We start from the raw sequence: 13,555 nt of genomic DNA, 5'->3' as shown, positions 1-13,555 counted from the left end.
AGTCTCTTGTTGTTTTCTGGTAAGATCTTTTATAGTGGTCTCTCTGAAAAGCCATCCTTCTCTTATTTCTCCCACAGTTCATGCATAGAGGGAGTTGTTTTGTTTTGCTTTGCTTTTTCCAGCTGTAGCTGCTTCTCCTTTTACGAAGCTGCTTCTCTAGTTTTGGTAAGTAGGCTAGGCTTAAAGTTGATGTTAAGTCCATTTTTGTCACAGAACTTGTGGCTGCTTTAACTGCTGATTTTCCCAGTAGTTTAACCATGAATAATGTAATATTTAAAATCATATTCCGTATTCAGAAGACAACACAAGATGTGACCAAATACCGTTATACAAGGAGCAAATATGTTGGACCAAAAAATCTTCCTGTAAACCAGCGGCAGATCCAGTTCGGTTCAAATTTGTGGGTAGATGTCGATGCAGATGTAGACAGCACATCTTGCCTCCAGGCCGGGACTGAAATCATTTAGAAATCCTCTGTTTCTACATGGTGGGTCAGTAGGCACCCAGGGACCTCAGAATTCCCAGGCTGAACCAAACCTAGACGCTTCAGTCTGACCTCGGATGCCCTTAGGAAGGCCCCTTCCTAGAGTAATGAAAGGTCCTTGAGGAAGGGGGATCTGAATCTGTCACCAAACAGCCGGGTGATCTCGTGCAGCTCACATCACCACAGGGCTACAGTTTCTTCAGATATTAAGTAAGGAAGATGAGTTTAAATGACCATTTAGGGCTTTTCCTTATTACTCTTCAGTGAGTCAGTAATATCTTAACTAGAGCCAAAATGAACATTAGAGACCTGCATGTAATTTATTTCAGACATAACAACTAAGTAACTCAGTAGGGAAGCAAAATTCTGCTGACCGTACCATGAGAATTTTCTGGGACTATCTCAATTTAAAATTCTTTAATCTATTTTCCTCATAAATACAGTACCTCAGTCAGACCCTGTGACCTGTCTTGGGGCTCACGGCGCGTGGACCACATAATTGTACTCACCCTTTGCAGTGCTGCTTCCACTGAAGTTCTCTAGTGGCCCCAGAGGCACGTTACCCGCTGCAGAGAAACTCTGTCCCAGCCCGTATATTTTTATGAATAAGAAATTCGTGTTCTTGGGTTCACCTTTGCCACTCATCTATTAAATGAAATTGAAATTATTTTTCTTTTATTCCCTGAGACTTTTTCCAGTGGGAGGCGGAATGCGATTTGATGGAAATGATGACCACTCACAAATCTACCCAATTACATCAACCAGATTAAATTGTCACATAGTTTACAAAGTCTAAGTAGAAATTGTCCCATTTGGGAGAGGCTCAGACAAGAGCTAATTGGTAACCTCCTAATCCACCTGCAGTAAAGAGCTTGATTAGCCAAAGTTTCTGTCCTGTGAGCGGGGTGGGGAGCAGCTGATCAGAGTTTTGTTTATGCCCCAACCTCCAGCCCTGAGCCATTATAGGGACCTCAGGGGCGCCTGGGTGGCTCAGTCAGTTAAGCATCCCAGTCTTGGTGTCAGCTCAGGTCATGATCAGGGTTGTGAGATCCAGCCCCTCGTCGGGCTCTGCGTTCAGCAGCAGCAGAGAGTCTGTCCTCTCCCTATGCCCCTCCCCCCACTCCAGCTGTCCCTGTCTCTCTTTAGAAAGAAAACGAAAAGGAGCTCAAAGGCTAGTTATGGGAAAATGGTTTTTTGGTTTTTTTTGAAAATGGGGTTTTAACAAACTTTTTGAAATAGGAAAATATTGCACTAGTTATTTTCTTTTTCTCCCCTTTTTAAAGTAAGTTCTACACCCAGTGTGGGTGAACTCACAACCCCGACATCCAGAGTCCCATGCTCCGACTGAGCCAGCCAAGTGCCCCTGGTTATTTTCTATTTTTAAGAAAAATAATATGGTGGTATATATTTTTTATTTTCTATGTTTAAGGACTTACAATTAAGAACGGTAAAATTTGGAATTGAATGAAGATGAGTGTTAGGGTTTTCAAACCTGAGCAGAATCTATGGACTGTTTTTTCCTAGCTCTCCACAAACTCACCTGACCGAGATCACAGACTTCATGGTACCTACGTGTTAAAGTTGAGAAATGGCACTCAAAGGAAAAATAGTGACCACAACCTTTCACGGTCCTCTGGCCAAGCATATGCAAACTAAATTATATTTGAAATCATTTTACAGTGTGTAACAGTTTTGGTTCTTCCATTTCATCAAGCTTGCTTGTTACTAGTGAGTGGCAGGGGCTTTGCTTCCCATGAATGGGGTCTTCTGGTTAGGCTTTTACGGAGGGGCCCTCTGTCGTGTGCAGCGGCGCTCTTTATCAGTGTTCCCAACAGTTGCCCAGAATCTAAATGTTACACGATGGCCGAGGAATGCTTGTATTGGAATGGAAGGGAACTTAACAAATCAGGGGAAAGGAGTGAGCCAATGCATAAAGAAATTCAATGAGAAAGAGTTTCTTCTTTTTTCTTGCCCAAGTTACTAGTGGTCTGTCCCTCTCCCCCCGTGTGGTGGTGCCAAGGGAGTGAAGGTAACGGACATAAAAGAATCATTTGTGCCCTTTTGCCAATCCCACAGATCTCTATTGGCCACAGACCTTGAACATGACACTGCAATTTCCTGGTGCCACACATGAGTAATAAGCAGCTGTTTCTGAAACTGTGGTTTGGAGAAGGCAGCACTAGGTTATTTTTTAACTTAATTGTAATTTTTGATTGGTCTGCAAGAAAGTAAATCAAATAAAGTCTGTTGTCTTAGTCTGCAAGAAAGCCATAGGCCTCAAATTCCAACGCTGACCGTCTTGACCAGAATAGAAAGGGGGGAAAATGTGTGTATCCCTGAGCTGGAAGTTCAACCAGGCCGCTTCCGTGGGCTGCAGTCCCACAGGAAGGGTCAGCATAGTTGGTGTATTGGTCAGCCAGCTGGAGGATGAAAAGTGACACTGGATGGCTCCTTGAGTTTTAGAAGTACCTGAAATGACGCATGCGAAGAATTTGTAGAAAGACTGCAAAAGTAAACAATAGCAAAATTAGGCAGAAGATAGCATCTTTTTTTTTTTTTAAGATTTTATTTATTTATTTGGCAGACAGATCACAAGTAGACAGAGAAGCAGGCAGAGAGAGAGAGAGGAAGAGAAGCAGGCCTCCTGCTGAGCAGAGCCCAATGCAGGGCTCGATCCCAGGAGCCTGGGATCACGACCTGAGCCGAAAGCAGAGGCTTTAACCACGGAGCCGCCCCGGCGCCCCGGTAGCATCCTGATGTCGTTGCCTTTTGTCCTTATCCTTGCATGTGATGAGAGGACACACAGTTCTAAATCACGGATGAAAGTGTGTATTCTTCGACTACCTGACCAGTAAAATACCTCTGAAATAGTCACATACGCACACCCTCCCGCTAAGTCAGTCAGTCTTAGTACCTTCCTTAGTACAAGAAATGAAGCGTGATGGAAAACAGAAGCAAACTCATTTTGCCTCTTTGGGGCATCTGCCTTTTCTCAAGCAAGGGGGCAGTTTGGTATAGGAAGGCGAAGGAGAAGTGCAGGGGCTTGGGAGATGTGGGAAGAGCTGCAGATGTTTTCTGCTAATTACTTTGTCATGATTTTGTTCACGTAGACTGGCCACTTGGGCAGTCAGTCGAAGGGTAAATAAACCTCATGTCAGTCTAGTTCACCTCCACTCCTGACACCCTGAAATGACCACTTGGTTAACTAAAACCACTCTCTTTGTTACGCTAAACATGGAATGGCCTTGTGACTTTTGACAGATTATTCCAAAGTTATATTAACCTGTGCTAATTACAAGTAAGAAAAGATTAAGAAGGACAGTTTCCCAGTGTTGCTAAGGTGTTCTTTTATGTGAGTGATACAGCTCAAGCTTGAGATGTGTTAAATGTCTCTCCCCAGCATTCTGCCCTCCACGTGAGCCCCGTTCTCTTACTCATAGCAGTATTAAAGGGAATGGAACTGACCTCTTTACCTTAATTTCTACTGATCCCATCCAAACAGAAAGACACTTTGATGCCTTAAAAATGACATACAGGGTGCCTGGGTGGCTCAGTCGGTTAAGTGTCTGTTGATTTTAGCTCAGGTCATGATCTCAGAGTTGTGAGGTCAGACTCTGCGCTGGGCACGGAAGTTGCTTGAGATTCTCTCTCCCTCTCTCCCTTGGCCTTTCCTCCCCTACTCCCTACTTGCACTCTTTCTTTCTAGTAAATAAATAAAGTCTTTAAAAATGACATATTAAAAAAAAGGCCTTTATCCCCCCCTCTGCTGTAAATCTCAAGTGTTTGAAAGAAGGAATGAATCTAAATCATGAAAGTTTCTGTTTAGATTAAGATAAACTAATCGTAAGCAATTATTTATTAATTGTTCTAAGTTAGACATTGTGTCCAGTGCTTTCGTTTTATTAGATCTGATCCATCCTCAACCCTGCAAGGTAGATATTATCCTAATTTTTCTGTTGTGGAACTGAGACTTGAAAAGGTTAAGTAACTTGCCAACGTCTCGTGTCCAGTGCTTTCGTTTTATTAGATCTGATCCATCCTCAACCCTGCAAGGTAGATATTATCCTAATTTTTCTGTTGTGGAACTGAGACTTGAAAAGGTTAAGTAACTTGCCAACGTCTCGTGGCTGGCAGGCGGATGAACTAGAATTTGTACTCAGATCAGCTTTGCCTTTTCCACTCTGTTGCTTCCCAGTACCCAGAGACAACTAAGTTCTAAGGCAGTATGGAAAACTCTGTAATGTCAGCCTCTCTGGGAGAGATGAATCAAACTACCACACACCAGAAAATACAGCCAAGCTGTCAAGAAGCAAAAACGACGATAGTCAGATTTGGTTTTGTTTTGTTTTTTTTAAACAAGCTTTGGCCGGTTTTATTAAGGAAGCAGTTCTGTGGTTTACTTTGTCCTGATCAGTCCTGACTTGCTCTCAGTGATATCAGAATCCCTGGATCAACTCTGATCTAAATGCACAGTTCGTAGAACTTCTACCCTGCCAGGCCCTGTTGACGACGACGGCTGTTGTCTCAAGGCAGTAACACTCCCTAGGCAGGAGCTCCAGTTGGGGGTTGGCATAAAGAGTTCTCATGTCTGACTTCTCTCAGGCTTTGCCCTTTTTGGCCAACTTGCTGGCTTGTTGGACATTGGACTTTGTCCAACCCATAGTCATTTTCCAGGTCCACTGGCAACCTGGCGGCTCTTTTCTATGTTGTTCTCAGTTGGAACATGAAGGTAGTGGCTCCTCAGGCTTTGGTCTTCTTTGAGGCCACCATCTTCGTGATGTTTATGGAATATGTCCCTACCCTCAAGTCCCCACCAGGATGGCTAGGAATTGGGAGTGAAAGCTACAAGACTCTCGGAGGCAGGAGGAGGTGGTGGAGTCAGGACACTTGATTTCTTTTTAAGCAATTATCCAGAGCAAAGATATACCTGATTTTTATTTTTTAAAGGATGTGGTCACTTTTTAGAAGATTTTATTTATTTATTTATTTGAGAGAGAGAGAGAGAGAGAGGGTGCACACGAGAGTGGGGTAAAGGGCAGAGGGAGAAGCAGAGTCCCTGCTGAAGGGAGCCTGATACGGCGCTTAATCCAGGAACTCCAGGATCCTAACCTAAGCTGAAGGCAGAAGTTTAACTGGATGAGCTACCCAGGTCCCCCTGTAATGTCTAGTTTTTAAAAAGAACTCGAGATTTCACACCTAGCACTTAACTTCTCTTAGTGATGAAACCTTTAGACCAGAAGCCAGAAGAGTGTTTCTATTTCCAATGCTGTTAGCAGTTGTATTCAAAGACAGGCTCTAAACCTCCTAAATTTATCTGTACCTCTGGAAAATTGTATGTATGAGGTTTTCTTTTCTATAGTATTAAAGAATTGTACATAAATTCTAAAATAAGACTATCACAGACTATTACCTCATTTTTCTGGAGGAAAAACTTTCAGCATCTTCAGCTCTTTGGCACGTGGCCATGACCCTAAGCTAACAAATAGGAAGAACAATTAATCAACTATAAGCAGCAAAAAAAAAAAAAAAGAAGTTCCTGAACAGCTGAGCAGCCACCAGCTCCACGCAGTCCTATGCTCCTCCCTAAGTCACACAGCAGAATGATTGAAAATATTTGTGACACAAAGACAGCCCTAACACGCAACTGTGCTGCCCGGGAGGACAACAGGAAGGCATCCCTGGTCAGTCAGCAAGAACTCGTGTCTGTGGCAGAGAGAGGATATTGAAAATAAGCGTGAGACTCAGCCTTTGCCTTCAAGCAATTTACATTCTTAGACTGCTCCATATAAAATCACATTTTATCGGTCGTATTTTTTTTATGTTCAGTTTAGTTGGATAAGCAAAACAATCACGTTAAACGATACTAAAGAGTACAAAACAGCATCAAGTTCTGTGTTAAATTATATGATATAAAAGTAAATCATACGAAGCACAAGAGATCTGTAACAGCTGAAGTAGCCAACGATGGCTTTCCAGATCACGCTGACTAGATCGGAGCCATGAAGCCTTGGTGAAATTTAAGTAAGTGTTAAGTGAAACCTGAGATCGAGGAAAGGACATGACTGAAGGCACAGGAGAAAGAGGAAGCATATTCTATACAGGGAAAAATTGTCTCGCAATGGAAGATACATAGTAAGAAATGGAAAATAAGCTTGGATAAGTAGTGTAGAATCAGCTTACGGAGACACTTGCACACCAAGCAAAAATGGAAGCTCAGGTCTTGTCCAGTCCCCTCGTACACTGAGCACCTAGAACATAGTCACTCAGTAGCATTTTACGAAATGAATGAGTGAAGCGTTCTTACTAATAACAAAATGAGAATTCACCAAGATTCGAAAGAAGAGATGATACTTGATAAAAATGATATCCAAAACTGATTGGTGTATATGCAGGATGGGCCAAAGGGAAAAGACTGGCATCCAAAAATAAAACTAGAAGATGATTTCGTTAATCTAGAGAGGAATGATAATAGCTGGGGCAAGATAGGAAGAAAAGACTTGCACCAGAGATATTCAAAAGAGAACCAGCGTGAACATTGAAAACATTATGCTGAGTGAAAGAAGCCAGTCACAAAAAACCCATATATTGTATGAGTCTATTTATATGAAATGTCCAGAAGAGGTAAATCTATAGAGACCAAAAAAAAAATAAAATAAAATTACTGGTTCCCTAGGGCTTGGGGGAAGGGGGACAGGTTACAGGGGAAGAGGGAGTAACTGCTAATAGGTACATTTGACATTTGTGTATATCTTATATATATTACTGAATATATATATCTTATATATATTATTTTTGCAAGTGTTGACGAAATGTTCTAAAATTGACCGTGATGATGGTACACAACTCTGTGAGTATACTAAAAACCATTTAATTGTAGACTTTACATAGGTGCATTACATGGCACATGAATTATATCTCAAAGATGTTATTAAAAAGGAGAGGGAATTAATAAATATGGTGAATGACAATATATATGTGTTTGATGGTGTAAAATGAACCATTCACCGTAGACTACGTAATTTCCAGTTTGAGTCTCATGGAAATAGTAGAATATCCGCTAACACTATTACTATGTAAAATTATTTTAGGATCACTGGATGATGAAATAAGCCATGGAACATAGTAAGAGATATAATATTAGAAAGGAAGGGACCAACTTATTACATTCAGAAAACCCAAAAGATTCACCTAAAAATTATTTGCAGTCATGAAAATTCAGTAATATATATAAGATATACACAAATGTCAATATATTGTAAATATCAACAATAGCTAATAAGAAAAAATATTAGATAAAAGTTTAACCTTGAAATAACCTAAATAATAGTGTGAGTGGCTTATATAAGGGAAAAAAACCAAAATTTTATTAAGCAATAACAAATGAAGATTTAATAAAGTGGAGATATAGGTGAGGTTCTTTGATAGGGAGAATAAATATTATAAAGATACCAGCTTGATCCCAGAACCCCAGGCAGATGCTTAAGCAACTGAGCCACCCGGATTAATTTTTTAAAGCTTATCAAAGTCTCCAGGTGGGAATTAATTTACATTTCTGTCAGTATAAATTTGGTGAAATATTTCAAAAGCCTTCAAATTGTTCATGGCCTTTATCTCAAAGAAGTTCTCTAATAGAGAAAAAAAAAATTATGGGATGCCCGGGTGGCTCAGTTGGTTAAGCATCTAACTTCAGCTCAGGTCATGATCTCAGGGTCCTGGGATCGAGCCCCACACTGGGCTTCACACTCAGTGGGGAGTCTGTTTCTCCCTCTCACTCAACCCTCCTCTCTCTCTGTCTCTCAAATAAATAAAATCTTTAAAAAAGAAAAAAACCTTTGTGCATAAGATGACCAGTCTTCTCCTTTAGATCCTAGATGATAACTTTCATGTCTTCCTCCATGTCTTCCTTTACACCCTCAGTTCCTCCAAACAACTGTTACTCACCTGGTTTCCGGACTGTTCTATATCCTGATGTTTTCCTCTAAATGGACTGTATTTTGTTAGTGCATCTCAGCATGTGTCATTAACATTGGTTGTTTAGGAAAGAGTAACATAAGTAAAACCAAACCCAGCTGCACTGTTGTTACCGCATTTTAGAAATAACCCTATGACACATTGGAAAGTGTTTACCGGTGGTTGGTATAAGATTTGGTAGTGGTTATTTCTTAGAAAGTGTGTATCATGTGGTGGTATTAGGAGTCCATGTTACTGGAATTTATTGAATGTAATTGTTCTTAAGAAAAGATAAATAAAAGCAGGTAAACCTATGGCTTCCTGAAGGAAGTGCAGAGGAGATTAAGTGAAAGAATGGTGGAAAATGCACTTGCTTGACTCAGAAAACAGCCAGCATATTTTCCACCCCCTTTATTAAGAAAAAAAAAAATCCAATCTTATAAAGCAGTGAACCTTATTTTTCTGCATCTTAATACAAAAATGTTTGGGAAAAACCAGCTTTTAAAATGCAAAAAAGCTATATATATACACACATACATACAGAGTGAAAGACTTGGTTTTCCAACTGTTCCCTTCCTTAGAGTTAACTGCTGTTACATTCATTTTTAAAACATCGTAAGATTATTCCATGATGTTTAAAAACCACTTTGAGTTTTTTTGTCTCCAGTATTATGAATAGCTTCATTTTTTGCAAAATACATTATTACATTCCTTATAGTCTTTTTATCTGCTACTGCTAGTTATTCACCTTGACATCATAATTTCTCTTGAAGTGTGATTTACTGCATTTCTCTCAGATGTTATTTTTATATAAAATTGTCATTTTAATTCTGTATTTATTTGAAAGTATCCAGCTATTTTACCAGTTATGTCTAGCTATTTCCCAATTAATCTTCATTGTTTTATATCAAAATCGGCATGTGTATGCATGAATGAGAGAGAAGGCAGATTTTGTTCTTGTTAGTATTGAACTGCTGAAGACTTGGAGGCCTATTCAGTATTAGTTAAGTGAGGAAGGATCTGACTAGCCATTGGTTCCATCATGGTAATGGTGGGAGGCAGGCAGATGCAAAACAGCAGGACCTAGAAGTGACAAGGGCAGACTTTAGAGCCTGTGCCTCAGTAGGAGCAGGCAGCCCCTAGTCACAGCCAGGATCCTCAGCATATAGGAATTCAGGCCTACTTTTATTAAATCTGATGATTTTTCAGAAGAAGCCAAAATTCTGAATTTTTCTATAAAATCTCCCAATTATCAAATTGGCTCATTTTCTAAAGCACTGAGAGATTTAAAACAAACAGACAAACAAAAAACCTTGGGCTCAGTGTGGCTCTCAGACTGTCAGATTGCAGCCTCTTTATATTCACATACTTAGCAGCAAAGGAAACCTATTTTTCCACATTTGTTACATGTTTTAGGGGAGATGGTAAGAAAGCTGTACTGTTAACTCATCAGAAGATAGATATTATTGAATTTACAACATAAAATTCTACATTAATATTTACCTTGTCTGTTTTCTATTTGGGGAAATCCACCACGTCCCCCTTATACCTCACCAAAACGGTGAGTTGGGTTATAAAGTAGCGTTCGCCATTTGTCCTCAATTCCCTGTATCACACTACAGAGAAAGAGGAATACAGAAGAAGTTTCAACATCTTCATTTTCCAACCTCCAGTGGTTTAAACCAGACAGTTCTTTTGGAGTGAAAGTGCCATGTCTTTTCTTTCTCACAGTTGCTGAGAAATTGTAATTAGAGGTTTTCCTGTTGTGTAAAGGAAAGGAATTCCAGTCCGCCGGTGTCTACAGGACGTCGGTTCTCAATGGATTTGCTTCTCTGTCCCATTTCTCTTCCTACAGGTGATAGAGGGGAAGCTGGCTCCATTCTTGGGCAAGGTCATTAAATTTGCCACCTCACACGTGTACAGCTGCAGTCTTTGTAGCCAGAAGGGGTTCATCTGTGAAATCTGTAACAATGGAGAGATCCTCTACCCTTTTGAAGATATTTCAACAAGCAGGTACAGAATCTCTTGTCTTACAAAAGTACACCTGAATGTGTCACATGCTGTTTTACTTGGTCAGATGAGGACAACTTTCAGTCAAGTACGGTATCTCGGTCTCTTACCTTGTAGCCGATTTCCCTTATTCTCGGAGAACATTTTTTACCCTTTGGTTTCCTATGTTTATTCTCTGCTCACCTCACTATCTTTATCCAGAATGAGATAAGAGTTGCAAAGAAACGTCACCTATCTCTGCCTTCTTAGGTAATGAAGCGTGTTCAGATTCATTTTTAGAATGAAGATCCGGGAGGAAGAATCCTCACAACACTTCAGGGCTAAGTGACAGGCCATGGGAAATCGCAGTCTTAGAGTAAGGCTAAAACTGGACCGACCGCCAGGAATAAAACTACAAGACACTGGGGAACAGCATTCTGGCTCACCACATGCTTTTCTCCACAGATGCGCTGCAGTGTGGTGATGAAAGTTTTAGGATCCAAAGGAGAGAAAAGTGGGAGTTTGTGTGGGATTATTTTTCTAACCGAAGTAATATTTGGGCATCATCACATTCATTGATTGATGGATGATTTTCTTCTCCCACTAACTTGAGAGTGGGGTTTTTTACTATTGCTTTTCTTGAATCACAAAATGATACATATCACTTTTCCTTTCATTCCAAAAGCATCATAGAAATATATACCGTTTATGTGTCTGTGCACTGGCTTCTTTGGCCATGAAATCATGCCTCATTTCCCACCCAGCAGGGCTCACTTACACTGTGGTTCAAAACAGAAGGGAAGGCACGTAGCCAGGGCGGGCTGAAGCATGTAGAGTGAAGAGAAGATATTAAGAGTTGACTCAGCCCTTCTGGCCTCTTCTTAAACCCAAAGACTCTTTGTAAACATTGAGGAACTTGGGTTGGCCCCACACACAGAAAGACACACACACACACACACTCCAACCTCATTTCCTGAATACAGGTCCCCAACTCATAGCCTAGAGATTATAGACTTCTTTAAAATGTACACCACACAAAAACTTGTACACAGATGTTCATAGCAGTATTCATAATAGCCAAAAAATGGAAACCGCATAAATGTCCATTAACTGATGAATGGATAAACAAGATGTGGTATATCCATACAATGGAATACAATTCAGCCTGAAAAGGAACCTGACTGATACATGCTGCCAGTGTAGGTGAACCTCAAAACCATTATGCCAGGTGAAAGAAGCTAGTCACAAAGGGCCACATATTTTATATTCTGTGTATATGAAATGTCCCAAATAGCCAAATCTATAGAGAAAGAAAGTAGATTAGTAGTTTCCAGGGACATCAGGGAAACGAAAGAGAGTAACTCCTACTGGGTACAGATTTGTTTTAGGGGGGACCGAAATGTCCCGGCATTACTGTGGTGATGGTTACAAGGTCTTTTTTGAGTATGTTAAAAATCAGTGAATTGTATACTTTAAAAGAATGAATTTTATGATATATATATGGTATATATATATTGCAATCAATGTTTAATAAAAAAATTAAATTAAAAAATGCTTCCAACTGTATAAACCATATGCTAGGTCACAAAACAAGCTTCAAATTTTTTTGAAAGATTTTATTTATTTATTTGAGAGCAAGAGAGAGAGTGAGCAAGCACAAGCATGGGGGAGGGGCAGAGGGAGAAACAAACTCCCCACTAAACAATTACCAAAATTGGGTAATTTGGGACCTGATCCCAGGACCCTGTGATCATGACCTGAACCGAAGGCAGACACAACCAACTGAGCCACCCAGGTACCCCACAACTTTCAATAAATTTTTAAAAAATTGAAACCATATCAAGTATATTCTCTGATACATTGAATTAAGATCTTCAATAGAAAACAGTCTGAGAAACCCTAAGAAATATTTGGAAATTAAACAATATACCCTAAAAAATTCTATATCAGAGAAAAAATAAATTATGAGAGAAATATGAAATATGAAATATTTTTAAATGAATGAAAATGAAATATAACATGTCAAAATGTATGGAATGCTGCTAACATAGTACTTAGAGTGAAACCTACAGCTATAAACATACCATGAAAAACATGTCAGAAAAAAAAAAGAAAAAAGGTCTCAAATCCATTACCAAAAAACTCCACTTTAAGAGTCTAGATAACAAAGAGCAAACTAAATCCAAACCAAGCAGAGGAAAGGAAAGAGTAAAGATTTGAGCAGATATCAATGAGATGAAAGATAGAAAAAGAATACATCAATGAAACCATAAGTTGGTCTTTGGAAGAATCAATAAAATTGATGACTCTTTGGCTAGGACCAAGAAATTAAGAGAAAAAACACAACTACTCAAAATCAGGAAGGAAAAAGCAATTTAAAAAATTATAAAGGGATAGCATAAATGACTTTATTCCAACAAATTAGACAGCTTAGATGAAATGGGTAAATATTTAGAAAGACAAGTTACCAAAATAGACTCAAGAAGAAATAGAAATATGAATAGCCCTATAACAAGTAAAAAAACTGAATTAGTTGTTTTTAAATCTTCCCATAAAGAAATAAGATGGCCTCATGGATTAATTTTGTTGAATATTTAAAGAAATAATACCAGTCCTTCACAAAGGGATAAAGAGAGGCATTACCTAATGATAATGGGGTCAGTTTTCCAAGAAGACACAATAGTCAACGTGTACGAGCAGAGTCAAGATACATGCGGCAAAAGAATCAATAGAACTACGAGGAGAAACAAACCCACAACTATACATACATCTCCACTATTAGTGAGACTTCAACACCTGTCTGTCAGTAATTGACAGATCCAGCAGCAAGAAATCAGCTTATCATTAAACTGAAAGGCACTATCAATCAACTGGATCTAATTGACGTCTTTGCCAATTCATGTTGTTCATCCAACAACAACAGAATATGCATTCTTCTCAAGCTCACATGAACGTTTTAACAAGAGAGACCATATTCTGAGCCATAAAATACATCTGAACAAATTTACAAAAATAGATATCATGCAAAGTATGCTCTCAGGCCATAATGTAATTAAACTAGAAATCAGTAACAGAACAATACCTACAAAATTCCAGCGTATTTGGGGGTTAATGATATATCTCTAAATAACA

General features: G+C 39.4%; 1 protein-coding gene across 5 annotated transcripts in view; it reads left to right on the top strand.

Moving 5' to 3' along the window:
• Nucleotides 1-13,555, top strand: part of PLEKHM3 (pleckstrin homology domain containing M3) — a 178,434-nt gene that overhangs the window by 143,210 nt on the left and 21,669 nt on the right. For 3 of the 5 annotated variants that reach the window (XM_032354599.1, XM_032354600.1, XM_032354602.1), the window contains exon 7: nucleotides 10,290-10,447. In XM_032354599.1, the coding sequence (XP_032210490.1) occupies nucleotides 10,290-10,447 (158 nt within the window). The other 2 variants (XM_032354601.1, XM_032354603.1) reach the window with 2 other exon arrangements.

Source organism: Mustela erminea, chromosome 8 (genome assembly GCF_009829155.1).
Source record: "Mustela erminea isolate mMusErm1 chromosome 8, mMusErm1.Pri, whole genome shotgun sequence".
Classification (NCBI taxonomy): domain Eukaryota; kingdom Metazoa; phylum Chordata; class Mammalia; order Carnivora; family Mustelidae; genus Mustela; species Mustela erminea.
Note: the sequence above shows the minus strand (reverse complement) of the source record. Positions and strands in the feature narration are given on the sequence as shown.